Source organism: Geospiza fortis, unplaced genomic scaffold, assembly GCF_000277835.1.
Source record: "Geospiza fortis unplaced genomic scaffold, GeoFor_1.0 scaffold162, whole genome shotgun sequence".
In the NCBI taxonomy this organism is placed as follows: domain Eukaryota; kingdom Metazoa; phylum Chordata; class Aves; order Passeriformes; family Thraupidae; genus Geospiza; species Geospiza fortis.
The window spans coordinates 2242454-2269884 of NW_005054316.1; the positions used below are offsets into that span (position 1 = coordinate 2242454).

Consider the following 27431-nt stretch of genomic DNA (forward strand, 5'->3'; position numbering starts at 1 on the left):
ATCAAAAAGCACTGTGGCAAAATGATATGGCAAGAGGGTCTCATATCAAATATTGATCCAGCTCCTGTAAACATGTAAAGTTCATGGAAGCCAAGTTTCCCATTAATGCTACATTCATGCTTTAATAGAACTACCTTATATTTTAGATTTATTTTTGCTGCAATAGCAAAATATTTTCAGCTTAAAAATCAGAGTTGCCTCTAAATAAATGTAAGAGGATTCTAGAAGCATGTCCTGAAATATTTCTCTCATCTCCTCTCTCCTTTCCTCCCTTCTACATTACTACAAAATGCTATTTAAAAAAGCACTATTTCCTAGAACCTATCTTAACTTTTGTTAAGCTGCATTTTGTTTCCAAATAGGAATGACTTCAGTGCAGCACTTAAGAATACTGAAATTCCGAAGCTTTATGTCCTCTCCCATTTTATTTTTTCCTTCTTATTTCACCTTAAAGAAACCATTCTATTTCTAGAGAAGCTCCCTGATACACAAAGGACTAGAGAGCACAAGGGTTTACAATAATGTACCCATTTATTATACAGTTTTATTTGGCACTGATCCTAATTAGACAAATGGCAAAACAAAGTGGTTTCATTTAGGTCAGCCCCATCACTCAAGATGTGCAAAACTTTTCTGTCTTCTACTTTAGTTCTGAAAACATTATCTGAAAATGTAGAAGCAGGGGGAAGTTTAGATGACAAAGTCTTATGCTATATTAAAATGCCTTCTAATCATAGGCACATAATTCAGATATGCACCAAGTGCCTGACTGTACTGCATTACCACCATTGAGGTTAGACTAGAGCAAAACGATTTGCAAATGAGTACATGGTGTGGCTGTTCAGCAGACTCATAGCAGGCCCCAATGTAGATCAAAATTCAGCAGAAATGTAAGAATTTTTTCACATGGAGTAAAATCATGAAGCTCCTTTTCATAGGAAGTGAGCAACCCACAGCTGAGAACTGCTGCACTATCGTTTTGACTATTTTAATCTTCACTTATAGGCTAATAGGGCACTAGCACAGAGAAATATAGAAAATCACAAGTTGGAAGACCTCTGGAGGTCAAACCTCCTGCCAATTCCAAGAACTAATTTCAAAGCTGGGTCTGCTGCTAAGGGCCTTATCCACTACATGTGTTAATATCGCCAGAGATGGAAATATAACAGCCTGGTTTTTTGGGCAGTCCACTCCAGCGTGCAGTTACATCTCCTGTGCAGAATTGTTGTCCTTACACCCAACTGCCTTGCTGCAGCATATTCCCACTGCCTCTTTTCCTTCCACAGGGCCCCTACAAGAAGAGCCTGGCTCCATCTTTTATAGTAACAACTCACCAGGTATGCAGTGACAGCAGCTGGAAATTCCTGGAGCCTTCTCTCCTCCAAATTAAATGAAGTCAGCTCCCCTGCTGCTCTACATGTCCTGTGCTCCAAGCACTGCACTCTCTCCCCAGTCTCTCACTATCTGTCAAACCGGGGGCCTGAAACTAACTGTGGTATTCCAGACATGACCTCATGAGTGCTAAGCAGAAAAACATAAACACTTCTTCCTGTCTGGCTATAATCCTTCTCACACTTGTACCAATGCATTGAATCACTCCTTCTCAGGTGCAAAAACTGGCTTTAAGTTTTTTGAGGGTTTGTTTAAAAATTCATGGGGTTCCTGTCAGCCCATCCCCCCGCTCTTGAGGCCCCAAGGACTGGGAACAGAACTGTTCCTGTTCCTCCACAGTCTAGTATCATTCTCAAACCTGCTGAGAGTGTACTCCATCCCACTCTGGATTCATAACAGCACCAGTCTGTTTCATAAACTGTACCAGTCTCTGTTCCATCCCTTGAGGAACACAAACGGTCCAGACATTGTCTTCCCACCTTTTGGGTCATCTTTCTTGTCCATATGTCTGCTTTGACTGTGAAAGACTGCATTCAAAGTCTTTCTAAAATCATGATCAGGGAACAGCTCTGCTTTCCCTACATCCAAACACACAGCGACAACTTTCTCACAGAAAGCAAACAGCTTGGGCACCCTTCTCAAAACCCATGATGGCTCTTCACAGTCACCATCTTGTCTTTTGTGCTTGGAACTGCATTACTGAAGTAAACCACTGCATTGGGAAATGTTTTATTTAAACACTGAGGACACAGGAGGAGCTTACTGTCTTTTCCTTGGGGAAAGACAGTAAGCTCCTAAGTCTCACTATCAAAAGGTCTTCCCAGAAACTTTACCTACAAGTTTCTCTTTGAAATTCCACTCATTCTTCTACACTCCAACTCCAATCTCAACCAGAATCCATATCTTTCTTCATGAACCAACTTACACTATCCCAGAATGTCTACAGAAGTTCTGAGGATCTCATCTCTCTCTGACCTATCAAAACATAAAAATATCCCTCCAATATCCCACTGATTTTTTTTTTACCAGACCCCTCTGAAAGTCCAAAGGAAATCAATCAGTAAATGACATGCTAACAGTTAACAACATCTTGCCTACACACCGAAGCCCCTAATAGTGCTTGTCCATCACTGACAGAGTATACACAAAGGTGCAATTTGATACCAATGGAGAACTGAATTCCATTATAGTTATTACATTTCCAACTGGAATTTAATTTCTTTCCCATATTTCTTGTTTTCACATCTTTTGACTCACTGGATAGTCATTTCCAACCTTCACTTACCTCATTTTCTAAAAGTTATTAAAAATTTTCTCCCTTCAGCCTTCCATTGTTTCTCTAGCTGCTGTGATCATTCTATAATAAAGGCCAGAAGCAAATCAACTGTCACCTCCCAAGACTTCAAGACGCTTATCAAGTATTCTCTATCAGTTTTCAGCTTTACAACTTTTAATCCAAATCCACAAAGAAATTATGCCCATCTCATTCATTTTAAATGATCAGTGACTGACACTTATTCCTAGCCTATTCACGTTCCTTCAAATAAGGTTTATATTCTGTCTCTAAACATCATCAAGGTACCTTGTTGCCCTTGATTAGCTGTATGTCAGCCCTATTCTGCTTATCAAGAACCCACGTCATGTTTTTCCCAGACCTGTACATACTCTCTCTCAAGAAATCACACTGAAAACCACTTCTACAATCACTCCCACTGCAAACAAGCTGTGGATGTTCTGAGGTGGGTGGTATCCAGTTACACTGCTCAGTTGTTTTCTAAAATGGTAAATCCTAAACTCCTGAGAGGCTGATCATTAGATATTATTTACTACATCTCCTTTTTCAAAATAGCCATTTTGTTCTTATCGGTTCACTCCTAGCCTTATTGTATTAGGGTAGATAATAGTCATTATTATCCAAGGCTCCCTTTAATTCTCACCTCCTCCCTTCAAGAAGGCTTTTTTGTAGATCTAAATCTAATTAGAATGTCCTTTATACAACTAGAACCATATCAAGCAGTCTGCAGTTAACTTGCTCATCTAAAAAAAGAAACTGTCTGCATAATTTAGCAACGCTTTTGACGACACTGCTTCATTTTCCAATCAACAACCTGCTTAATACAGTAGCCTACTTCAGAACATGTTTCCAAAATTAACTTTAGTTCTCACTTCTGCTGTCCAATGAATGTACTACATTGCTGCTCCTCCTCATCCACATTTGGTTATCTGTATCTTATACCTGAATATGTCAAGTGTCAATGATTTATTTTCTAAATCAACTTGAAGTCATGTAAACATTAAAAAACTTATATCTTTGTTGAATTCATTGGAACCAGGACTAGCCTAGACATTTATCAACACAGCCTCCCAGGCTTTTTTTTTTTTATTTTGCCCTGCCTCCATGAACTTCTTTTTTTTTTTTTCAAAATTTCATAGGAACAGAGGCTTTGCTGCTACTCTCAAAATTCAACATAATGTATATGTATTTTGGAATGCATCACCGGTATCACAGCAAAAAAAGGTTTTGGCTGACCCCAGCATTCACTGTGTTTGTAACTTCCTGCAGTTTTACAAATTTAACACTGGCCATTAAAAAAAACAGCATAAAATTAGAGGACTGCATTTTAAGTTATGTATTCTTAAAAAAATACCTCAGGAGACATGTTTCTGATGCATTTCATAGCTGAGGAAGTCAGGAACTCACCTAAGTTGCCACATGAAGACTCAGGTTGGATCAGGTTTGAGAATTGAGTATTTTACATGAAGGCAGTTGAATATTTTTTTAAAAAAAGCAAGTTCTTCTCAAGAATTTATCAAAAAAGGGAGAGACAAAAAACGTTAAAAAGCCTCTCAGCAACTAGGTTTGTTCCGCAGCCTGTTTTCCAGGGGATGAATGCTCCAGTTCCTGAATGTTAGCAGTGTGTTTTAAAAACACACAGTCAAATTACACAAGCAGGATCCATATTTCAAGGTAATCATTTAGCTGTCTGTCAGAGATGCACTATTCTTTACCTTCTGTCAGGGAAGTCAGAGAAAGTTTCACAATTCTCTACTTTATTTTTGAAAGTAATGCTGTAGCTCTGGTCTCGCAGAAAAGATGAAGCAAAACTTATTACATACTGACAACAAAATGGCAAGTGCAGACATTTTGCCCTGGTATGTCACTAATTTTAAGGCAAAAGAATCAAATAGCAACAAGTGAAAAGGTCTACCTGGCAAAATTCACCTTGGTAAGAAAAAATTTGTGAAAGAAAAAGCAGCAACAGAAGAAATATCCTAAACTTTGAATTTTGTGGTTTTCAGCCATGCTCTAGTTTGTCAACAAAGTGTTTATTTTTGTTTTTGCTATAAAGAAATTTGAAAAATGTGGACTATGAATGCTGATTGCTACTATTATATGAGGCTGTTAAAAGGAACAATCATGACTTTTCCCAGTACAATTAAATGATAAAGCCTTACTACTTCTTTCATAAGCAGTGCAGTTAAAAAAAAAAAGCTAAACTTCAAGAATTGGTCTTAAATACTTTATTGGCCCTCTGCTGCGATTCAGAGGACACTTCACATGAAAAATTTAGATGCAGTTCATGAAGCACCTACATATACAATGCAATAATTCATACACTACAGTAAATAGTTCCTCTTCTGCAGGTCTGAACTATACCAGTGTATCCAGAGTGTGCACAAGACACATACAAACGTCTGACTTTCCAAAGACAGGAGTATACAGGGCACTACAAGAAATCCTTCCTGACATGCTGTCATGGTTGCTCTTAGAAATTTCCATACATTTTCTCATCTAAGCATTAACATTTCCATCACCAGACTTCCATCTATCATTGCCTTACATTGACACCTGCTGGAAGTGACTGGGATCGTAAACCATTTCTTTTTTTCTGTCTCAATTAGTGCCTGATTTAACTCTACAAGAAGACTAACAATTCTACCTTCAGTAAACTAAACACAGACATCTGAAAAACTAAGCCACATGACTTTTTAAAAGCAGAAAAACCATGCACTGTGTAATTTTAAGCAATGTGTAATTCCCAAGGCTATTACTGCATGGGTTCTCAATCAGAAAATGTATTTTAATAACAGCCTTTTAGAAGATTTTTTCACTACCCCTTGGGTAGATTTAAACTCAACAAATTAAGTATACATCCATTAACTAGGCTCTCAGAATAATTAGCAAATGATTATAACTCCAGGAGTCACTAAACAGTGGCTTGACAAACATTTTACAAACAAGTTTATACAAATAATGTGACTAAACAGGCAATTACAACCCATATCTTTACATTATTTTAAAAAATCTGCTTTGTTCACAGAACCAAACAGGCTGTTTATTGACAACTGACAGACAAGAACAACTGAGGAACGTTTGTTAAAGCAGCTTATATGTACACAAACTAGTCTCTCATTTTTCATAATGAAGATGCACCTATTAGTACAGCTTGGTAAACTGAAGCACGCTGAAACAGCCATCTGAAGAAAATGTTCTTCCCCATATGCCAGAACTTCATCTACAAGCTTCACTGAACAACATTCTGCATGATACTTTTTCCTTACTTTTAAACCCTACTCTAAGGATGGTATCTCTCTCACTTTATGTCATTTTTAAATTCCTCACAACAGAAAGCACATCTCAGATTGAAGCAGGTAGAATGAGTTAAGGAGGCTTTGCTTTATCATCAGAACAAGACTTTGGTTCTCACACACCGTGTACGCAAAACACAGATGTATTTTCATCAAAAAACACAGATACTTTTAAAGTATCATAAGCAGCAAGAAGAAAAAAACAATTTCAAAGGCAGCCAAATAGAATTTATGTGAAGTCAGTATATATACAACTGAAGACCTAACAAATTTTATAATTTTGCAAAGTTTCAAGACAGAATCCTTATATTAGAAGTTCCATTATATTAGCACAGTATGACCACCTCACACAGGTATCAACACTGCAGCAGCATTAACTCACGGACTTTACAGATCAGTTAGAAGTTTATTAATTTTATTTACTTATTTTAACCTGGTGAATGATTGAAACTACTTTTAAAAGTGAATTTTACTAGGTATCCTAGATCATCACCACAGTATTAAGGTTCAGAACTACTGAGCCCATGAAAAAAAACAAAATGTAAACACCATGTTTGGAAACAGAAACAATCAGCAACCAAAACAGGTACCATCAAACCCAGCAATAAGTGGTAGTCTATGTCAACATGCTTTTCCTCAAACTTTTATTGATTTTCTTAACTGAAAGAGCTCAGTTGGTGAAGGCAGAAATAAATGGCTGTGTATTGAGTCGGCCAAACTCATTCCTAATTAAAAGCTTCATAAAGCTCAAAAGAAAAAACACTGGGCACGGTTATTCTACATAATGGGTACACAGGAGTTAAGGAATCACATATACCAAGAAGTAACTAGGAAAGTAACTCCCTAGGAAAAGAACTGGTTGTATTTTACCAAAAAAAAAAAAAATCTCAGTGAACATAACAGTTTTCCTCCCAGACAATTAAATGGTGGGCAAGAGAGCACTTTTCCAAAAAAAAATTTATCACTCTGACAAGCACAGGGTTGTTTTGTTTTGGGTTTTTTTCCTTATTGTATTTTTTAACAAAACACACATGGAAAGCATTACAGGCTTAAAAACACTAGATAGCCAAGATGACTTTGACACTCATCCCATGCTCACTTTCTTTTCTTTTTATCTCAGAAAGACAACAGAGTTAGCAATACACACACTCGACATTTAGGGCTTACATTTCCTACCTTACAAAGCTTCTGATAGCGGGGAGAAGAAACTGCCATCCTCTGTAAACGATGCAACAACACCACAACTTTCTGAAGAGAGGTTCTCACCACAGCCATCATTTTAAGTTTACCACACTTCTGAAGATACCTCAGAATTTGCATTATAAATGAAGAGCAACTATCATTTCCTCCCGGTCACTGGACAATGATTTGCCAGCTTTCTGAGCATGCTCTCTTCCAGGACTGCTTTTGCAAGCTACAGGCTTTATACGTTTCAAAGGCAAAGAAGATTGATACAGCATAAGTTTTTCTCCCAAAATAACCCCACAAAACAAATGCAAAAAGATAACAGCCTTCACAGATTCCTCTGATCGGTACTGCTCAGCTCTGCTTCTGCAGAGGGCAAATGAAGTTGAGCAGCTGATCGTATGCCTCCGTTCAGGAGTGCACTAAATAGCCAGAAAAAGGTTATTAATTTAAGCCTGAAAGCTGCAGGAACAAAAAAGGAATTCCTTCAGGAAGACGGCTCCAGCATATCACAACAGTTGTTCCTCCCTAGTAGCTGCTTTCTATCAGCAGACAGAGTGTTTGCTTCCTCACTCTGGGAAAGGATGATCTCGTTCTCAGACTAAACGCAGCTCTGGCAGAGCTTAGAGTGAGTGAATAACAGATTGTGTTATAAATCTTGAGAGAGGAGCACAGGGATACCTGCCCTAATTATATCAGCCATACGTTAAAGGCTAATAAATCACATAGGCGTTTCTCAAAACTAGATTATCTGAGACAAAAGGGAAAATTGCAGGGGGTAAACCTCTTTTTTATAAAAACTCTTTTAAAGCAAATTTAGTCAAAGGGATCTAAAGGATCCCACTTGCACCAGAAAGTAGTAATGTTTTTCACAAGCCATTTCCAATTAAATATTTTCCAGAATGACTTTAGACAAGAAAAAGATAGGGTTTTGGCAAAGTAAAAGCATACAGTTGCATCATCAACCCCTTCTCTAAGTCATCCTTGAATCCAAACAGCTAACATAATTTTGATGTATTTCCTATGACAAAGCAGAATTATTTAAGCCATCTAAGGATGATAGTAGGATGTTCAAGAGCATGGAAGTGGTTTCCTACCAGCAAGGCACTCCCAATGCAATACAGCCAACATACCCCTAGGTGTGGCAAAACTGCAGCATAACCGGAGCCAGCTACTCATTGCTTCCGAAGGTGCTTTGATTAATCTACTCAAACCTGTATCAGAGGGGCTGCTGTAGCAAAGGTTCAGGGAGGCCTGAACACAGTAGGTGAAGTACCAATCAGATGATTTAAAGTGCATATTTCCACATTAAAAGGTCCCTACACATTTCAAGCACATCAATCAGCACAATATGCAGGCAACAGCTATCCTGACAAGTTTGTATGATCCAAAATAATGCACAGCTTAGATGTCAGTGCATTATACACCGCTTTGCTTCTTCTAAGGCACTTTCCTAGGAAGGAGATGAATGCAAGGTTCAGGTTCTTCATACAGGACATTTAAAAACTCTTCCCATCTAATTCTGTGAAGGCAACCTTTTTATCTTTATTTTTAGGACTGAATCAACGTTTCTACCACTCCTCACAAAAACTCCATTTCCCTGTACTCTGTTTTCTTGATGTGCACGCAACAATAACAACATAATTTTGAACAGATAAACAGATACACAAACTCCATGCTATATATAGAAATCTTACCATCTGTATTCACCTTGCCAGACACACTGTCTTTTCTGATCTTCATGATTTATTTGAACTGTTCCTCTGCATGCCATTGCTCCTGGCTTACATCCCTTCCACCAGAAGTCTGCTTCTTTAACTTTCCAGATTGAGCCTACCATGATTAGCTGACATGCTCTTACCAAATATCTTTTAAGGAAATCTGTGAAGCAGCAGAACTCTGAAACCATGGAAGCATTCAGAAATGACTGTGCAAAAGCTCAAACTTCTTCTGTGCAAGAGAGACCCCACAGTCCACACCTTCCTTACTTCCTTCTACTTTTTATCTTCCCAGATCTTTCAATCTACGAGTTTGAATCAAGCAGTGAGACAAAACAGCCAGCCACTACTTATAGTAACTTCTTCTAAAATTCAACAAAAATTTTTAATTATTTTGGACACCTTTATACACATAGGCCCAGGATTTCACATACCCTGCATTACTTCTTACTATTTCCTAGCTTATTTTCTGCATCTTTTTTCAAATTAGGTTTTAATCTCTTCCAAGTCACTGCTAAATATTTTCCAAAACAGACTGTAGTGTTTTGGCACTAACCTGAATGGAAAAACTTCTAGAAGGTTTAGATACTGAGAGAATTAATTGAACTGACTGATGATTTGGATTTCTCCTTTTCAAAAAGACATTGCAACCACACTCAAAGTCTTCATTATTTGCATAGCACTGTTGCTGGCCTCAGGTATCACAATGAAAGGTAAAACAAGGCTTCAGGGCTCAGATCATCGATTCCACTGTAGAGTGACTTGGGCTGCAGCCAAATAAGCTAGGCCCAAAACATAATGGAGGATAGTCCTCCCATGCATGCACAGATGCCAGTTTAACAGATGATCCTATTTTGAAAATGCATGACATGTAACAGCAGCAACAACAACAAATTCATCACCTTTTGCCTAGGTTCAGCTCTTTTCACGTAGAATTTATCACACCTTGAATTCTTACAAAAGTTTTACTTAATGCACAGGCTTTGGGAGCAGGGGCATCTTCACACAGAGCAGAGAAGGTTATAAACCCTGGATTCTTCTTAAAACCATTTAACCACTAACCTAAAAACCAATACTTCTTTACATATTCAACAAGGCACCAAGAGAACAACACTGTCATTTTTCACCACATAAGGGGGGAAGAAAAAGAAATTATCATTGTCTAATCAGATAATAAGCTTAAGAACTTGCAAGGGAGTGGGCTTGATCTTTTGAGGTACAACAAGATGTTGGAACTTCATTTTGTTTTCAGGAGTGCAACAAATAGTTGAAAACATAAACAGTGATTCTGGAGTCATGATATGAATGTCTTCATTTACATTTAAAGACTGTAAGATCGCAGGGGACAAAGTTCATTCTGGAAGTCATTATGCTACGACAGTCTTTGACATGCTCCACTTCCTAGGGTAGCCAGAAAAGGCTTAACATGTTATGTAAGGTCATGGGTGAGTTAAGTGATAACACTTCATGTGCACAGTGTGTAGAAACATACAGTCTCAAAGATATGGACAATATCAGGTACCAGATGCTGAACCAGGGGAGATCATGCCCCAGCATCTCCACCTGCCTTTTCAGCAGTGACAAGCCAGGACAGCATGCAAAGTCAGGAGTTGGTCATAGACCTTCTCCTTCTCTCACAACAGTCTTGCACAACAGTTCTCCCCTCATGCAGCACAACTCAGGCAATTTTAATCAGATTGCAGCCCCACAAAGAATGGCAAACAACCTTCTACATACAGTGCTTCACAGCCACACAGAGCCAACAAACAAACTACGAAATAACAGCCGTATCTTGGTGTGATAGACTACGCAGAATGCAAGGTAATGCAGAAATAAGTCTATTTACACATAGGACTGCCTTCTGTTGTTCACTGCCTATGCCCTGTTTTAGCTCTTCCATCTCCACTACATTAGAGTAGTTGGAAGTGGCACCAATAGAAAGCATAACATTAAGTTCTTGGTATCACCACTACAGACTAGGCTCAGCATTTCACAAAAAGCCACATCTCTACAGATGAGTTACCTGACTGACTAGAATAATTTGGTGAGTGACGTGCCATCTTCAACAGATACGAGCTTCCACAAAACATTGTGCTCTTACTATGATTAGCAAGAATAACTTGCTATCAGATATTTTTAACAGTCTTGTTTCATTCCAATTCAGCGTAGACACGTTCAGATTAAGAGCAATACTAAAAGCAACATCTTTTTTTTTTCAGTATAAGCTGCTCAAACCCACTTAGATCATTGGTGACATTAATCCAAACACAGAGTGCAGGATTTAATAAGTGGTGTCAGTTAAACTCCTCAGTCATTTCCAAGGTTTCTAGTCTGGGGCCTGAACATGAAAGAAGGTCAGCTGGGGAGCTGTTGGGCAGTAGGAGAGGGAGAAGAGGTACAACAACTTCCTGGATTGCTAAAAACACAGGAGGAAGGTGGCAGACAGAAATAGGAGAGAGTGCAGCCCAGGAGGGCTTTACTTGGAGGGAAGTAGATTAAATTGTTTGGTTGAACAATCACACAACATGACTTGGTTTAATGAAGCGTACACTTCCTGAATGCAGTCACCCTCCAAGGACATTTAAGAGCCCTCAGTGCCAAAGACATACACAAAAATATGTGCTTCAAACCTTAAGACAAATCTGCTTTTTTCATACACCTGACTTCTAAAACACTGTGTCTTAGGAAATACCTTTCAATAGGCTGCAGCTTTCTCCAAGCAAGTAGATAGCTTTTCTTTCTAACATTTGCCATTGAGAGAAAACCTGAATAACAGCAATATTATTTAGTTTCTCACCTGCATTTGCTTTCTGAGTTCCCTTATGTAGGCACTGTCCTGAGCAGAGTTCTCACGCTCAGATGCATCTGCCAGAACATTTACTGTTGTCTCTGCCTCTTGAATCCACTTGAGGAAGCTCTCCAGATCCTTGTGTGAGGCCTGTACTGTCTTCATCTCTGTCTCCAAGAAATTCTGCCTATCAACAGCTCTGAAAACAAGACAAGTGTCAGAATATTCCCCCCATAAGATACAACATTATATACATCATAATGAAACTACTAAAAGGAAACCTGAAATGCATCTCTAGTAAGAACAGAGATACAGCTTGTTTTATCATAATTTATATCACTGGTTTTAGTGCATCTGTAGCTACCCACAGATGTCCTGAACTGGTTACACATTTGACAGATCTTTTTTTAAAAGGTATGCAGTAAAAACTCAGTTATTAATTAAAAACCTAGGCTTTCCTTTTAGAGTGTTACCATCATCAAGTTATCCTAGTCCAAAGGGTAGAAGTGTTATTGCCATGTGTGAAAAATGGGCTTTTCCACATCAACAAAAAAAATATGGAGTATAAGCACTGAGTGCTTGGGGTATTTTTGTTCCTCTTTTACAGTAAGGAAAAACACTGCAATAAATTCTTATGAGTTAAAGTGCTAAGGGATGAAAAGTCAGATACCTGGTTCTTTCTGCTAGAAGACTTTTGACACAATCACTCAAACAGAATAATACACTGCCATCAAAAACTTGCTCAACTGACTTAAAAAAAGACTGGCAGAATATGGTCCAAATAATTTTCAATCATCCAAAAGATTTCTAACTGATACAAACACTAAAGTTTGTGTCTGTAAGAGGATTTTTTCATGTAATAACAACATAATCTGAACATTTTATCAGAAACTTCAAATAATTTCCTAGGAAAAAAATCACCTTGTAGTTCTGCATGACAGTACTGTCTCCTAGTGATTGAAATGAAACTCAGATGAGAAACTGTTATAGTCAGCAATTTTAAAAGCTCTGATTAGCAACATTATTAAATTTAGACAAACTAAAATTCACCCATTTGAGGCTGTTATTCTGCAGCATTCCTTCTCCCAAAATCAGAATAAAAAAACAAGCTATCCCACACCAGGACACTGTAGAGAAACCTCTAACAGAGCTAACAGCTAGAATGCTTCTGCTGAGTAAGTAGTTAAACTTAATTTTCACATCAAGCACTAGCTGTATTACAATATTTTAGGAGTAAAGTGATACTTAATTTCAAGATAGACAAGGCCAAAACACTCAGCATTTGGTATTTCCATGTTTCTCCAGACAGGCCCAAACTTGTGTCTTCTGCACCCTCCCATGTACTTCAGCTTTCTTTCCTCCTTGTCATGCTGTACTGCTCAGCAGTATGAAGGAATAACTATGTTTGGAATTGTGAATTTCAAAGCTAGTTAAAATATTCCTTTTAGAAAAGAAGCAGTGGGTGTTCAGTACCATTCAGGATGACATTTCAAAGCAAGTAGCCTGGTTTACTAGCACATCAGATGAGACAGCTACAAGTAAAAACTGTCCTCTTTCAAGGACTGTGAGGAAATCTCATGCAACCTCAATCCTGCCAGGCTCACATTCCTACGTTTTAGCATAAGCAACTGAACTTTTTAGAGACAATTTGCACAAACATAGTGTTGCAACCCCATTTTAGAAGTTTTCATCTTACACCACCTGCTAATTGCTTTAGCCAAAATAAGACTCTAAGAATTGTTCCTGACTTTGTGCTTGTCCAAGTTTTGGTGACTAGCAAATGACTAGGAGAGCAAGAAGCTTTCATTCTTGCTTCTCACTTGCAGCTGAAATGCTTCACCCAGTCTTGAGAAAAAATAATACATAGCATGCCAGGGATAACAAGTAGTTTGATAGATATTGTCCAGAAAAGATAATAAGCACCAGCTAAAAAATTAGAGCACACCAAGGAACTGTGTGAAAAATGTAAAGTAAAAGCAGTTACGAGCTCTAACTTCAAAATCCTCTCCCTCTGCAGGGATTTTCTTTCCTAGCAGGGGGTTAAGGCCAAAGGTGGAAGAACAGAAGTGACAGCAGGAAGAACAGACTGGTAATAAAGGTGACCTTCAAAGGAAAAGAACAGCCCCGAAGGATGAAACACCAAGTGACCCAGATCTCTAAGTCTAAATAGTGATGTATTAGATAGGAATTGAGACAACCTGAACTTTGAAGTTAAAAACATTCATTGAAGAATATTGTCTTCATCCTAAAGTTTTAATTTCTCAAGCCTTCTGCTTGGTTGAGCTTTAAGGAACGAATGAAATCCTATTACTGATCCACTGTTGCTGTACAATTGAATTAAAGCTGAAAAACAATCCTGTCACTAAATACATACAAATTTACGACTAATGTCCTAAGATTACATGGGTATTTTTAAAGAGGACATGCATAGCAAGCAGTAGTGAGCAACACTTTAAAAGAGCAGATGGAAATACTTGTCTCCCCTGCTTGTAAAGACCTCAAACATAAAATAGAAAATAGAAAAATTTTTACAGGAGAATTCTGTACTGCAGTTTAAAAACTACTCTGTGCTATAAAAACACAACTCAGATTTTCAAATAACTCTGACACAATTAGAGCGGCCTCAAATGACTGAGGATCTGTATCTCTTCCAGGCTGCAAGAATTAAATGTGAGGAGAAGCCAAAGAATTATTTTCAAATGTAGCTAACCTAATACAGTGATAGTGGAGAAAGTCTACACAGATTCTACTGGCAAACACACATCCAAGAAAAAAAATTGTTATTCTATTATTTAAGTTTTCATGGCTCTGTTTCAGGTTTCTATTCCACCCAATTATTTTTTCAGATGTATACTAAAAATCTGCAATGCATACATCTAAGTGATCAAAAGAAATTCAGAAACTAACATCTGAGACAGTACAGAAAGCAACTATAATCCATTACCAAGGCAGCACAAACACCTAGAACTATGGTTTCACCCTAAAGTATAAAAGTAGAGCATAAATAGCCACTGGGCAAAGTATCCAATTTACACAATGTCAAGCTGGGGACCTTCAATCTCTTAATGCCAACAGTTTTAAAATAACCTCCTTCAATTTACATGCCATGGCTATAGTCTTCCGGGTAGTGTTCCTATGGTGCCCAGAACCACAATCCTTCCAGGTGATTTTATGAAGGACCCTTTCCATAACTTTCAAGTAGGGGTGGGGGGAACAAACTGGTATTTTAAAGCATTATGCTATAAATACAGATTTATTCTTATAGAAGCCATAGGGCTACATGTCCACTCTATGTATAAGCCCCACATGTCCCAACACCTGTCACAAAAAGTAAGCCTCATCACTGGTATTTCTATTTATTGCATTTAAAGCAAGGATAAAAACCTTCATCCTGTTGAAAAGGTGCCTTCATTGCACATTCTATTTTAATTCTACTGTGCTTCTCTGATGGTGGTGCCTTCATTGCACATTCTACCCTTTTAATTCTACTGTGCTTCTCTGATGGGGTAACACTGAGCAGCTCCACACTGGCTACCCACTGGCTACCCGAGTTGTCCTTTACATTCTGCCACTAGTTAATAAACAAAGCAGATATTCACCTTCCTTAGGCTGCAGACTTCAAACAGTAGCCCCAGCGATAATTAAGGAGCTTCAGTTATACACAACAAAATGCAGTAGCTTATTATTTTAGACTTTAAGCAGATTCAAAACTAATTAGAGGCTTCCAGGCAGGAGCTCTTCTTTCTGGTCACCTTCTCTGAAGCGCGGGCAGTTTTATGCCAGCTCTAGCCATAACACTGCAAAGTCTGAATGTGAATGAGACTAACACAGAGTTTTAGTCTACTGTCAATGCTAATCCAACAAGGAGCTGTTTTCCCTCATCCTCTAATTAACTAGGAAACAAGCTGCCACATCCAAAGCACAAAATGACAGAAGAACGATTTTCCTCCAAGGAAGGATAGGATGACATTCTACTCTGCTTCCTTCATTACCTGCTCACTGAGAATAGTCCTGCTGAGGAGGACTTGGGGATGCTGGTGGGTAGGAGGCTGGACATGACCCAGTAATGTGTGCTTGCAGCCCAGAAAGCCAATTGTGTTCTGGGCTGCATCCAAAGCAGAGTGGGCAGCAGAGCAAGGGAGGGGATTCTGCACCTCTACCACACTGGTGAGATCCCACCTGGAGTGCTGCATCCAGCTCCGGGGCCCCAACATAAGAAAGATGTGGATATTTTGAAGCAAATCCAGAGGAAAACAAATATTCTGAGGGCTGGAGCACCTCTCCTAGGAGGAAAGGCTGAGAGAGTTCGAGCCTGGAGAAGCAAAGGCTTCCAGGGGACCTTATAGCAGCCTTGCAGAGCTGAAGGGGGCCTACATGAAACATGGAGAAGGACTTTTTGCAAGGGCATGTAAGGACAGAATAATGGCTCTAAAGTGAAAGAGGGCATATTTAGATTAGCTATTAGAGAAAAAATTATTCACTGTGAGGGTGGTGAAGTACTGGAACAGGAGAAGCTGTGAATGCCCCATCCCTGGCAGTGTCCAAGGTCAGACTGAATGGGGCTTTGAACAATATGACCTAGTGGATTGTGGTCTGCCCATGGCAGGGGGGTTGGAACTGGATGATCTTTAAGGCCCCTTCCAATTCAAACCATTCTCTAATTTCACAATTTCTATAATGTTCTCTTCCTCTCACTCCTCAAGAGATAACATCTCCTTAAGCTTTCCAAGTAGGCTTTTCATTCCTTGAACTGACATCCCATTCCAAAAGCAGCTGCTTCTTTCACATGCACATGTATACATACAGACTCTAGTTGTCATCCTCCCTACTCCCACATAAAGAGGATCAATTTTTTCTTCTCTCCCTCTAACCACAATACATATAGACTTTTAGGTTTCAGAGTCAGACACTACAACTCTGGTATATCCCTGTTCTAAATGTTAATTGTCTAACAATACCAAATACTCAAAAGAATTTCTGCAGAAATCGGATTATCCTGCAGGAAAAAAAATATGCATAGGAAAATACCACATTTTCATTGATACATATCTGCAGATACATCTTAAATAGAGGATTAATAAAAAGAAGTTTCAATTAAGTCTCAGTTCCTATAACAAAAGTATTTTCTAGTGGGAGTACTGGAAGGATTGCATTTGAGAACCCAAAGCACTGCCCCATTCTGGGGAAGTTTCCATTAGATGAAAGGCCATAAGGAATTCATGCATGGGAAGATGAAGCTGAACACTTACAGCCTTACAAAAAGGAAGGACAATAACTAACTACAAATACATAAATCATACCAGCAATAAAGAATAAAAGAGGAACTTTGAAAGACACTTAGAGAATAATAGCCACAGGAAAACCTGAAACCAAACATGAGAAGTCCCTTCTTTTTCTGCTTAAAAATATGCCACATAAATGGGATGTCATACAGAAGCTTTCCATTGTGAACTGTGGGAATTTCAAGCATCAAAAGAGCTTGACTGCAATTGACTAATTATCCCCAGCAGCACTAAATGCTGCACTAAAGCACGCAGAGAAGAGATTACAATACACATGTATACAGAGAGTGCAAGTTTAAGGCACAAGCTGCTGCATATAGAGTGAAACCTTGTAGTTACCTTTGGTTCAGATTAACCCAGCAAGTGTTCATTTGGTCAGTGGTTTCCTTCACTTTCCTTGAGTCATCATCACGATACTCTCGAAGTAGTTTATTAGAAAGATCATTGAATGCTGCTACTGTGATGTCACCTCTATGCAAATCCTGTACGAACAGCTAAAAAGCCAAATGAGACAGATTAAAATGAGACTATTTCTCATATTATGGATTTTATCACACATTATAAACCTCTCATTTTTTCCTTCTTTCTAAAAAGCAAAATGTGTGCATTTTTCATCTAGGGGTAAAACCTTACAGAGAAAATCTACAGATATTAAATGTCCTGATAATGAACTAATCAAAACATTAATAAGTGAGAAAAAGCTGTATTTGCCAGAACTGCCAAAGGTTAGAGAAATCCTCTTTTATAGTCTACTGGCAACAGAAATAAAAATACTTCTGTATTTTGAGTAACATGAATAAGTTTGAATTTTTATAATAGCAATAGAAGCAGCATTTAAAAGCAGTATAAATGAAATGTGCAGTATAAGAATCCGATTTCATTCTTTGGGGGTTTTGGTTTTTTGTTTGTTTAAAATTAAGGAAATACATTAGAAAGGATTCTTTATTGTGGCAAGATACTTACAACATGCTTTGACTTTAGAGAACTCATTATTTCAAAATGAAAAAGAGTATTTGCGCGCATATATATATATATATATATATATATCTCCAGTTGCACATTATGGCCTCTGTTTGGGCATGGACCTGCTTTCACTTAAGAAAACAGAGTAGACTTAATAGTCCATTTCTATTTCCCTGCTTATGCAGAGATAGACATTAGTCAGATAGTTGTGCAAAGCACACAACTTTACTGTCTACTTAAACAGTTATGGATTGGTAAGCAATTCTCACAATCATACTTCCTGCCTCTTCCATTACTCAGCTGCATCCCTACATTGCCCCTTCATGAATATACACGTGCATATATACATGCACATGTTTTTTTAAACTCTAGTATATATATACTATATCTCTCTTCTAAATACTGCAATGGCAAGAGCCTCTCCTCACTGCTTTGTGTCTTTAGTTCTCATACTGTGCCACCTACAGCTCGCCCTTTTTCTGACAGCCAAGAGGACAAAGGACACTAGATTTACAGATTTATCGCAGCATGCTTGATATGATATAAAAAGCACCAAAGATTGCATGAAATAAAAAAATAATTAAAAAAAGAATTGGATATGCCTGGCACCCACCAGACGTGAAATTCAGGACAATTTTAAATACCTTAGTCCATTCCTTGACTTACTAAGCTACTGTTAAATATTTCTATGAAGTCAATTCTGTAGCAGTATCATTAAATTTTAATTGGTCTGGGGTTCAAGCTTTCTGCATAATATTTCTTTGATGCTAAATTATACTAATTTCACCTAAGCTTTAAAAGGCACACATGCCACCTGTTTACTTCCCAAAATGGAATTCTGGGGTAGTCTGATATACTGAAAAACATAGACAATTAAAATATCATGCCCATAAATAACCAGAAAATAGTACAACAACTAAATTGCACATCCCCTCATCAATTGAATCCAGTAGAATTACACAGACTCAGGAATCTGGTATGGGGGAAAAAATAAGCATAAGTGGTCTTACTTTGCTCTCTGCAATCTGTTTGGCAAGCATCTCTTTAGGGGCCTGCAGGAGCACTCGCAGGCGGATCTCGCACTGCTCCATGAGGTGCTCCATCTCCTGCCTGTGCTCGTGCCACTGCAGGCTGTCTGTCAGCATGTGCTTCAGCTGCTGCTGCCGCACCTCCACGCTGTGCTGAGTGCTGTCCCACTGGTTCTTCAGCTTCTCCACTGCAGAGGACAACACAGAACATGAAAAATATGAGGCAAAAGTAAAAGTAGCCATAACTACCTCCTAATTTTCAGGGCAAAAGGCAATAATACAACACATTCTCAAATACAATAGTCTCAATATTCAGTATTTTAGTTCCTCCGTCTAGTTGACAAAGTCACAGAAGCAAATGAAAAAATCAGGTGTTTGGTTTCCCCTTATTTGAGTAGGACATCATACAAGTAACAACTTTTATTTCTGGTATATTTCAAAATCATTATTCACTTTTAAAGTCCACACATATAGGAAACTTTACAGCAGAGATATGCCAGCAGTAGGGCTTCTAGGAGCACAATTTTAGGGTGATTTTAGGATATTAGGACCAATAAGTCATCTTTGTGCATCGGTAACTTAAACCAATACAAATAAGTAAATAAATACTGTTTTGACAGTTGTATAAAGCAAACTGAGCATTCTTGACCACTGTCTCATGGCACCTATACTGCAATTTTGGTCAATGTAGAAACATTCTACAAGGTATAACAAGCTACTTTGGCAATTTAACTCCACCAGAGGTTTCTACAGAATTTAGTAGATTAGACAGCAGAAGTGAAAAGTTATTGGTTACACCCCATTCCCTTCAAGTGGAAGGAATTCCATTCCTCTCTCAATAAATACTTTCATTAGATGATGGATAAACACACTTAACCTTTAATAAACAAGGAGTGAAAAACACAACATAAGAGCCTAGAACAAAAACAGTGCACCACAAAAAGCAGTGAATCTGTCTTTAGAGAGAAATGCATGGCATCATACATTTTCCTGGATACTTACTAGACCATTAAAGCAAGTGTATTACTTGAAAGTCTATAGAGCTGGAAACCAGTTTCTCTACTACCTGTTGTGACAGTTACAGGGAACAAATTATATCACTAAAGAATGTGATAAAAAATGTTGTAAAAATTAATGGGAAAAAGTAAAACCAAAAAAGACTAAGCTGGATTTCTTGAGCGTCTCTCTACTCTGATCAGAAAGAGGTACGCAGTATGTAAGACATCCAGTGTATTTATTTTAACAGTAAGTATGCAAATTTATCAAAAAATTAACACTCTTGATGCTCAAGTCACTTCAATTTTCCATGAAGCAAAATGCCAAAGGTTGCACTTAAATTGAAACCATTTAAGTGGTTTACATTTTTTTTAACCTTTTGCAATTATACAAAGCCATGGTGCCTCATCTGCTTGAAAAAATCTCTTAACTTTAATACATTCAACAATATTCTGCTTAGTTCCACAAAGCTCTCAAAGACTGTGGCAGCAAAGCCCACCTGTCAGAGTAAATATCACTCCACCAGGCTGGTAGACAAACCTAATAATTTGTGCAATATAGATTCATCCATTTCAACCCACAGGCAGCTTGTGGATTAATTTTCAAGCACAGATATTTGATGTTTACATAGAAGTATTGCTATTATAGAACGAATATTATTTATATACTTTTTCTTATTAATGGACAGATTAACCTTACTCTCTACATTGCTGACATATCTACCCTTTTTTCTGCCTCCTGCAAAACAGGACAGAAAAATAATGACATTCCTGGTAGCCTCAGGACTTGGAGGGTTTAAGAGGTAAGTTCCTAGAAAAAGTTGTTCTGAAAAACATACTTGAAAAGTATGGGCACCAGGCTGATATCACAGACAGAAAAACTAGAAAGAATTTCTGATGAGACTTTTTTCAATTCTAAGTGTCAATAAAGTTCCAATTCTAAGTGTCCCAAAAATTGGGAGCAAAGTTCCAGATAAGGAAGCTTTTCTGTTTCTCTGCTCCTATCAATTTGAGTAATTATGCTTCATCTGATGACACACAGCAGACTCCCAGAAGGTTGATAGGACATTGGTACATTCTGACATATATTCAGTGTCTATACATACTCAGTGTTTAAACAATGAGGTGCATAAGCAGCCCAGAGCTTCACTTTTCTTCAAAGAGCAAACTTTTCTTAACAAATGTCAGTGATAACAAAACCTTCCATTTTCATATTTCATGACAGGCAGAAAATCTTCACACACATCTAAAGTATCTACTGGAAGCTTAATCTATGGCACCACATACAACTTCTCTTTTCCCACCCTGGATGTGCACGACTATAGGGAACTCAAACTTCCAACACAAAGTCCTTTACTTCTTGTTCAGCTTTCCTGAAGAATCCACATGTGTCGCAGACATATTTTCATTAAAAATCCTTTCTTAGGATTTTTCTTCCTGGGAAGCTGAGAGGCTTCAGGAACAAAATGTAAACAATGGTTATCTGCTGCTGTGGAATGCAACAGGTGCATCTGTGATTGGCCCACCTTGGATGTTTACAATTAATGGCCAATCACAGCCCAGTTAGCTTGGACTCTCTGTCCAAGACACAAACCTTTATTATTCATTCCTTTCTATTCTTAGCTTAGCTAGCCTTCTAAGATGAAACTTTTCCTTTTATTCTTTTTAGCATAGTTTTAATGTAATATATATCATAAAATAATAAATCGAGCCTTCTGAATATGGAGTCAACATTCTCATCTCTTCCCTCACCTGAAAACCCCTGTGAAAATCGTCACACGCATGTTTTGTGACTGACCCCCGTCCCCTTGTTGACTGACTCCCATGGACTACATGGTTATTATCCTGCCCTGAGTTTCCATCTCACCCGCAGTTTTGCAGTCACTCAGAACTAAGTTGCTTCTTTGAATCTTACTGCCCCTACCAGTCTATAGTCTGTGAACCTCAGACAGCAGATGCCATCTCATCAGACCCACAGAAAAACCACCCATCTCTGGGCTTCCCATCTGACCACATCATCTCCATCAAGTCTTATGGACACCAAAGAAATGAATGCAGATGGAGTAAAGGAAAACTACATTACAGAGGACAACATAAAAAAATATATCTTTCAATTTTTACTTATAACTATGGTATTCCCTGCTGCACGAATTTTCTAATCTTAGCAACCAGCAAAGCTTAGGACTTCAAAAAAACAGACTGTCCATTAGTTTCAAATTGTGACAATTGTACATTTCTTAGGTACCAGTAAAATAAATTTTCAAAGGAAGTAGAGATCTTTAAATTGGAAATTAAAATTTTCAAGTACATGTCAGTAAATTAAAATCTCTACTCTCAGTGAACAATTTTCAAAGTACACACACCAAGTCATTGTCCTAAAGTCAATACATTCATGTTTTTAACTGTCCAGTGCCTGAGAGTTCAACAAAAAAAGAAACATGATTAGTTCTTTTTCTCAATAAATAAAATCCTCATCCCTGGGTCTGTGGCTTTGAAGAAACCCAAATTCTTCACAAAATATTTCGAAGTTCCAGCAAAACTATTGACTTTCATACTTGAAAAAACAGCCAATCAAAAAAACAAGAGGCAATTCTTATTCCAGGAATTTTCATTAGACTGTTTAAGTGAAAGCCACTTAATTGCCAAGTCTTCTTATCTTTTTCAAGGAAAGCAACTTCAGCTATGCTCAATCAAGAATTTTAGAAAGACATGAAGATTTTTTACTGCCATGAAAACAATGTATTTACAAACACAGGATGGATAAACTTACTTTTTTCTGTGATCTCTGTCCTAATGTCTGAACTGGAAGTTTTATTTTTCAAATTCTGAGCCAACGTAAAAACAGAATCAAGCTGAGGGTGCCGATGGTCCATATCTGCATTGGTTATCTGTTTTTAAGTCCAAAAAGTAGAAAATAGTTAAATTGATCTGTATTGTTCTGTATTATTTAGGTAAAAAAATACACACATCTTCACAACTATATAGCTGGTCCCATCATTACTGTGACCCTTGAATTCTCACAGTATAATAGCACTGCATTAAAAAGCTAAAATATTGTAAATTGCAGTTACTGAAAATCCAGAGGTGAAGGTTAACCTATACAAGCCACACTGTTACCACAGTTGTTGCACAATGTTTTCCAATATCTATTTTTCCTAGACTTATATGAAGATAAGTTTCCATAACTTATTTTTCTCCTAACAGAGCTTCATTTATATATATATCAGAAGCAGCAGTAGGTGCAGGGGGAAAGTGAAGAACAACAACTGGAACAATCAGACCATATAATGTTGCTCTATAAAACATTGTTCTCTACATGTACCAGAATACTACAAGCATTAAACAGTTAAAAGAAAGTGTTTCAAAAGCTACATCATGTTATTCTTTCAAATTCCAGACTATGTGTGAGATACTCACAGGAACACTTTAGCACTTGTTTAGCCTACAGCTTTTACTGTTACACTTAGTTAATTGACATTAAGTCAAATAAAATGAACCTTAACAGCCGCATACATCTCACTTATACTGCCCTTAGGTCACAGTTCAACATGGCATGAGCTATCAACAGAAATAAACATTTACATCATAAGCATTTATGTTACAACTTTTAATCCTCTTAGCGTGTCTCTGGCAATCAGTTTAGTGTAACTACAGCAAACAAAACTCATTAGAAACCAGTAAAGAGTGAATCAAAGATCACCCACTAAGCAGACATGAAGCTGCTCTAAAGTCTTCCGTGTAAGTCAACTATTACCAACCCCAAAAGATGTCAGGAGGTATTCTCCAATTTCTTTGTTTTAAACAAAAAAATAACTGTGAGCTTAGCTCACATAGGGACACAAGAATAAACAGAAAATGGCTCTGAAGGAGAAAGGAGTATAATAAGAACATTTAAACTTCCATGTTATGCATTTAGTTGCAGTCAGGTTTTTTTTCCCCTTAAACATGTCATTGCTTTTAGTTTCTTTAAGTGAATGTAAGAACTATTAAACTGTGAAACAATTTTCTACTAGCCTTCACAAAAGCACATACTTTCATTCGTGTAATAGTCCGATTGATCTCTTCAGTATTTCCCACAGTGACTATGTTTGACTTGAGCATCTGGTCAATCAGCACCAACCAGTCAGCCAGCTCAGTTCTAGTTTTGTCCAGATCAGCAGGTGCAGAAAGTTCCAAAGCCTGCTGAGTCTGAACAGGAATTTCCAATGAAGAAGATGCTAGCACCACCTTTTGGATATCTGAAACAGAGTGTGGGGGTTCTGTTAAAGCAAAAGTAGTCATGGCCACACGAGCAGTTCTCAGAATTACAAGGGGCTTTTTGTAATTCCTATAAATATGCAACAGCATCTACAGAGAAAGCACAGCAAAATTTGTATTTTAACAACCAGAAGCTAAGTAATGAGACTTATGCACTATTAAGGCAGCTATTTTCTTACTGCATGCCAAAAAGACTCACCCAAATCATTCAGCCTACATTCAAAATAAACAAGATGAAAACTTGCAAAGACAAAATTACACTGAACCTAATAGAAAGAAGCTAAACACTCATTGACATTTATTAAGCATGAAGCCCAATATTTTTGTTTAAGATAAACATCTAAAGCTGTCTTCCTCAGTTTTGTACTATGTAGCAAAAAGTCTTCTCTACTCCTGGATCAGAATTCACTTAAGCACAAGTGAAGCTGCTGGAACAGATGCTTCATGGACTTGGCATTACACAACTGTCTGAGGAAGGGACAGTTGCCCACTAGTTCAGTCACATCTTTCTCTCTTTTTAACCTGACACAAGAAAGAAGTGAGAAATGAGCTAAATGAACAGTAAGATTCACTCCAGAAGTTGTGTTCAAGTTCCAAGAAACATTAAGCTACATCAAGCTGGAGCATGAATATTTCACACTTCCCTCAAACTACAAAACACAGCATTTTTGTTTAACAAACACATTGTATGAAAGGAGAACAAGCTGACTCCAAGGTTTTAAAAGGATTAAACAGAAGTTGGTTTGCCTCAAATTTTGTTTACTGATGCTGAAATTAAAAAAAAAATTAGAGTTAATTCACTGAGGTTTGAGCTGCAAATTTTCTCAGGCAAGAGCTGTCTTCTTTGCCTAAATTTCCAAAAGGCAGACGTGGACATTTTGTTTACAATCTGTATTAGCTGAATTGCCTCCAACAACTTGAAAATGTGACCAGTGTCAGTGTCTGATACAAGAACACATATTTAGACATCTTACCCTAAGAGATTCAGGAAGGTAAGTATCTAGCAGATAAGGGAGACCCATCTGGCCTCCTAAGCAAGCCAAAAGAAGTAGAATGGCCTTTATTTATAGGACTGCAAAAAATCCACATGCAAGAGATACTTTATAAATAATTAGCTGCATGGAAAGCTTCTAGTGGATCTTAATTAGTAAAATTCATGAACACAAATCCACAGGAAACAAAACACAGAAAACAGGCTGTCACAAACACAGCTATTTTGGTTTTTACTCTGTACCTAGTCCTGATGAGGAGGCCTAAGCTTTATAAAAATTTCTCCATTTCAAAACTCTTAGAGGAACTCCAAAAGACTCCCCCAGACCTGAAGAGTAGAGTGACTTCTTCCCTACTTAAATATTCCCTCTCCCCCGCAGCAATGAGAAGGCAGCCTCAAGTTCAGCACAATGCTTCAACATTTCTTATTTGTCTAAGTTCATAGAGTTTTTTTTCTTTTTCAATTACTTTTGACTGCAAACAGGATTACACTCAAGACAATTAAGCAGAACAGAAGGACCAATCACTCACCAGGAGGCTTTGTCTTTGTAACAAAACGGGACTGCCCAACAAATGCCTCCAATTCTCTCACTTTGTCAGGCACTTCTCTGAACACCTACAGCCCAGCAGAGAGAAATAAAAACAGTAACACAACCTATATTAATGGCAATTATTGAAAGACAAAATATTCTACACCATGCCCCAGATATATTTTAATTATTTTTTGGAAAGTATCCTTTAAAAAACAATAAAAACTTTAAGAGGTGAAAAATGTATGTTTTTTCAATACATCCTAGTGTAACACGTATATATTGAAAAGAAATAAATTGTTGCAGACAGGCTGTTTACATAGTTTTTACAGTCTAAGCACCAAAACTATAACTCATTATTTGAATATACTTTGAAGAAAAGATGATGCAAAGCATGATTTGTTGTCAGTCACACAGAGTAAAGAAATAGGGAACTGACAAAAGAAAAAGCATTACAACTCCACTGTAGTGAAAACAAATGTGCCTATATGCTTTCCAAGTTTTTTTAAAGTCAGTGATGAAAATGTAGTGCTCAAAGCAGTGGGGGAATCCCTGTTTTCATGGCTGAGTTGGTAAAAACACATCTTTTTCTTTCCTTGAACTATCAAAAGCCCCTTTCCTCAAAAAATTCTTTCATCTGTCATCCATAAAACAATCTAAAATAATTTAATTTTTTCATTTGGATCTCCAGGCTTTGCTTGAAAAAAATCTTGCTTTACTCCAACCAGCCTTGCCAATGAGATCGAACACATGAGTTTCTAATTTACAGTAATGTTTAAGAAGAATCCCAGATACACTTGGTAAGATTTTCTAAGCTCTACCACAGCTTCACTTCTTTTCCTCTTAACTGCTACAAGCATTCAACTTTCCTACGTAGCAAAGATTTACTCTAACTCTCAATTTCAAGTTAATACTTACTGTTTGACTCAAATAAACAAAGTATTTTTCATCTAGCTGATACTTGTGATCCTTCTTCCAAAAAAAAAAAGCCAATACAAGAAAAAAGGAAGCAGAAAAACCTAAGCTAACCAAATTAACTCAATCTGATGGAAAAATGTCCATCAGTATTTTAATGTGTAAGTGGTTCGGGGTTCATTTCCTGATCATGCCTGTATGGTTCCCTAATAATTTTATGTACATCTCACATGTCACAGATGCATGAAAATGAAAACAACCATTCCAAGTATTCCAAGAATACCATTCTGTTTTCAAGCTCAGGTACTCAATGCTGAAGAAATGCACACCTTATTCCACCTCACATTGAGGGACTGCAGGCAATCAGAAAGTTTGTTTTTTTCCTGAAGATCAATATTTTTATCCAACAGTACTTCAGATTCAGTTCTGTTCAGCCATTCCAGTTTGTCACCCAGAACTTCCATCTCTTCACTTAAGACCTAAAATGGACAGAAGAGTTATAGACTGGAATAAAATGCATACATGCTTAATTAAAGGAGGAGGAAAGCTTTCTTTTAACTCCAATATTAGACATTTCCCTGAACATACACAGAGAAGCTTCTATTTTGGTTTCTGTGCTTGATCTAGAAATTATTGAAACATTTTTTACCTTTCACTTCCAGCATTTATATTAAGATAGATGACAAGAAAAATTACACTTTGATGACAAGCAGGAAATATTTAACTGACATGAGGGAATTTATTTAGGCAAACACAACTGCAACTACTTTACATAATTTATAAACACTTATTCAGGAC

The 27431-nt window shown here is 37.6% G+C and overlaps 1 protein-coding gene across 1 annotated transcript in view; it reads right to left on the bottom strand.

The window, feature by feature from the left end:
- Positions 1 to 27431, bottom strand: part of UTRN (utrophin) — a 341542-nt gene that overhangs the window by 172248 nt on the left and 141863 nt on the right. The window contains 7 exon segments of the mRNA XM_014306655.2: positions 11683 to 11872; positions 17295 to 17449; positions 18929 to 19134; positions 22712 to 22829; positions 23974 to 24179; positions 25720 to 25804; positions 26963 to 27112. Of these exon segments, the coding sequence (XP_014162130.2) occupies positions 11683 to 11872; positions 17295 to 17449; positions 18929 to 19134; positions 22712 to 22829; positions 23974 to 24179; positions 25720 to 25804; positions 26963 to 27112 (1110 nt within the window).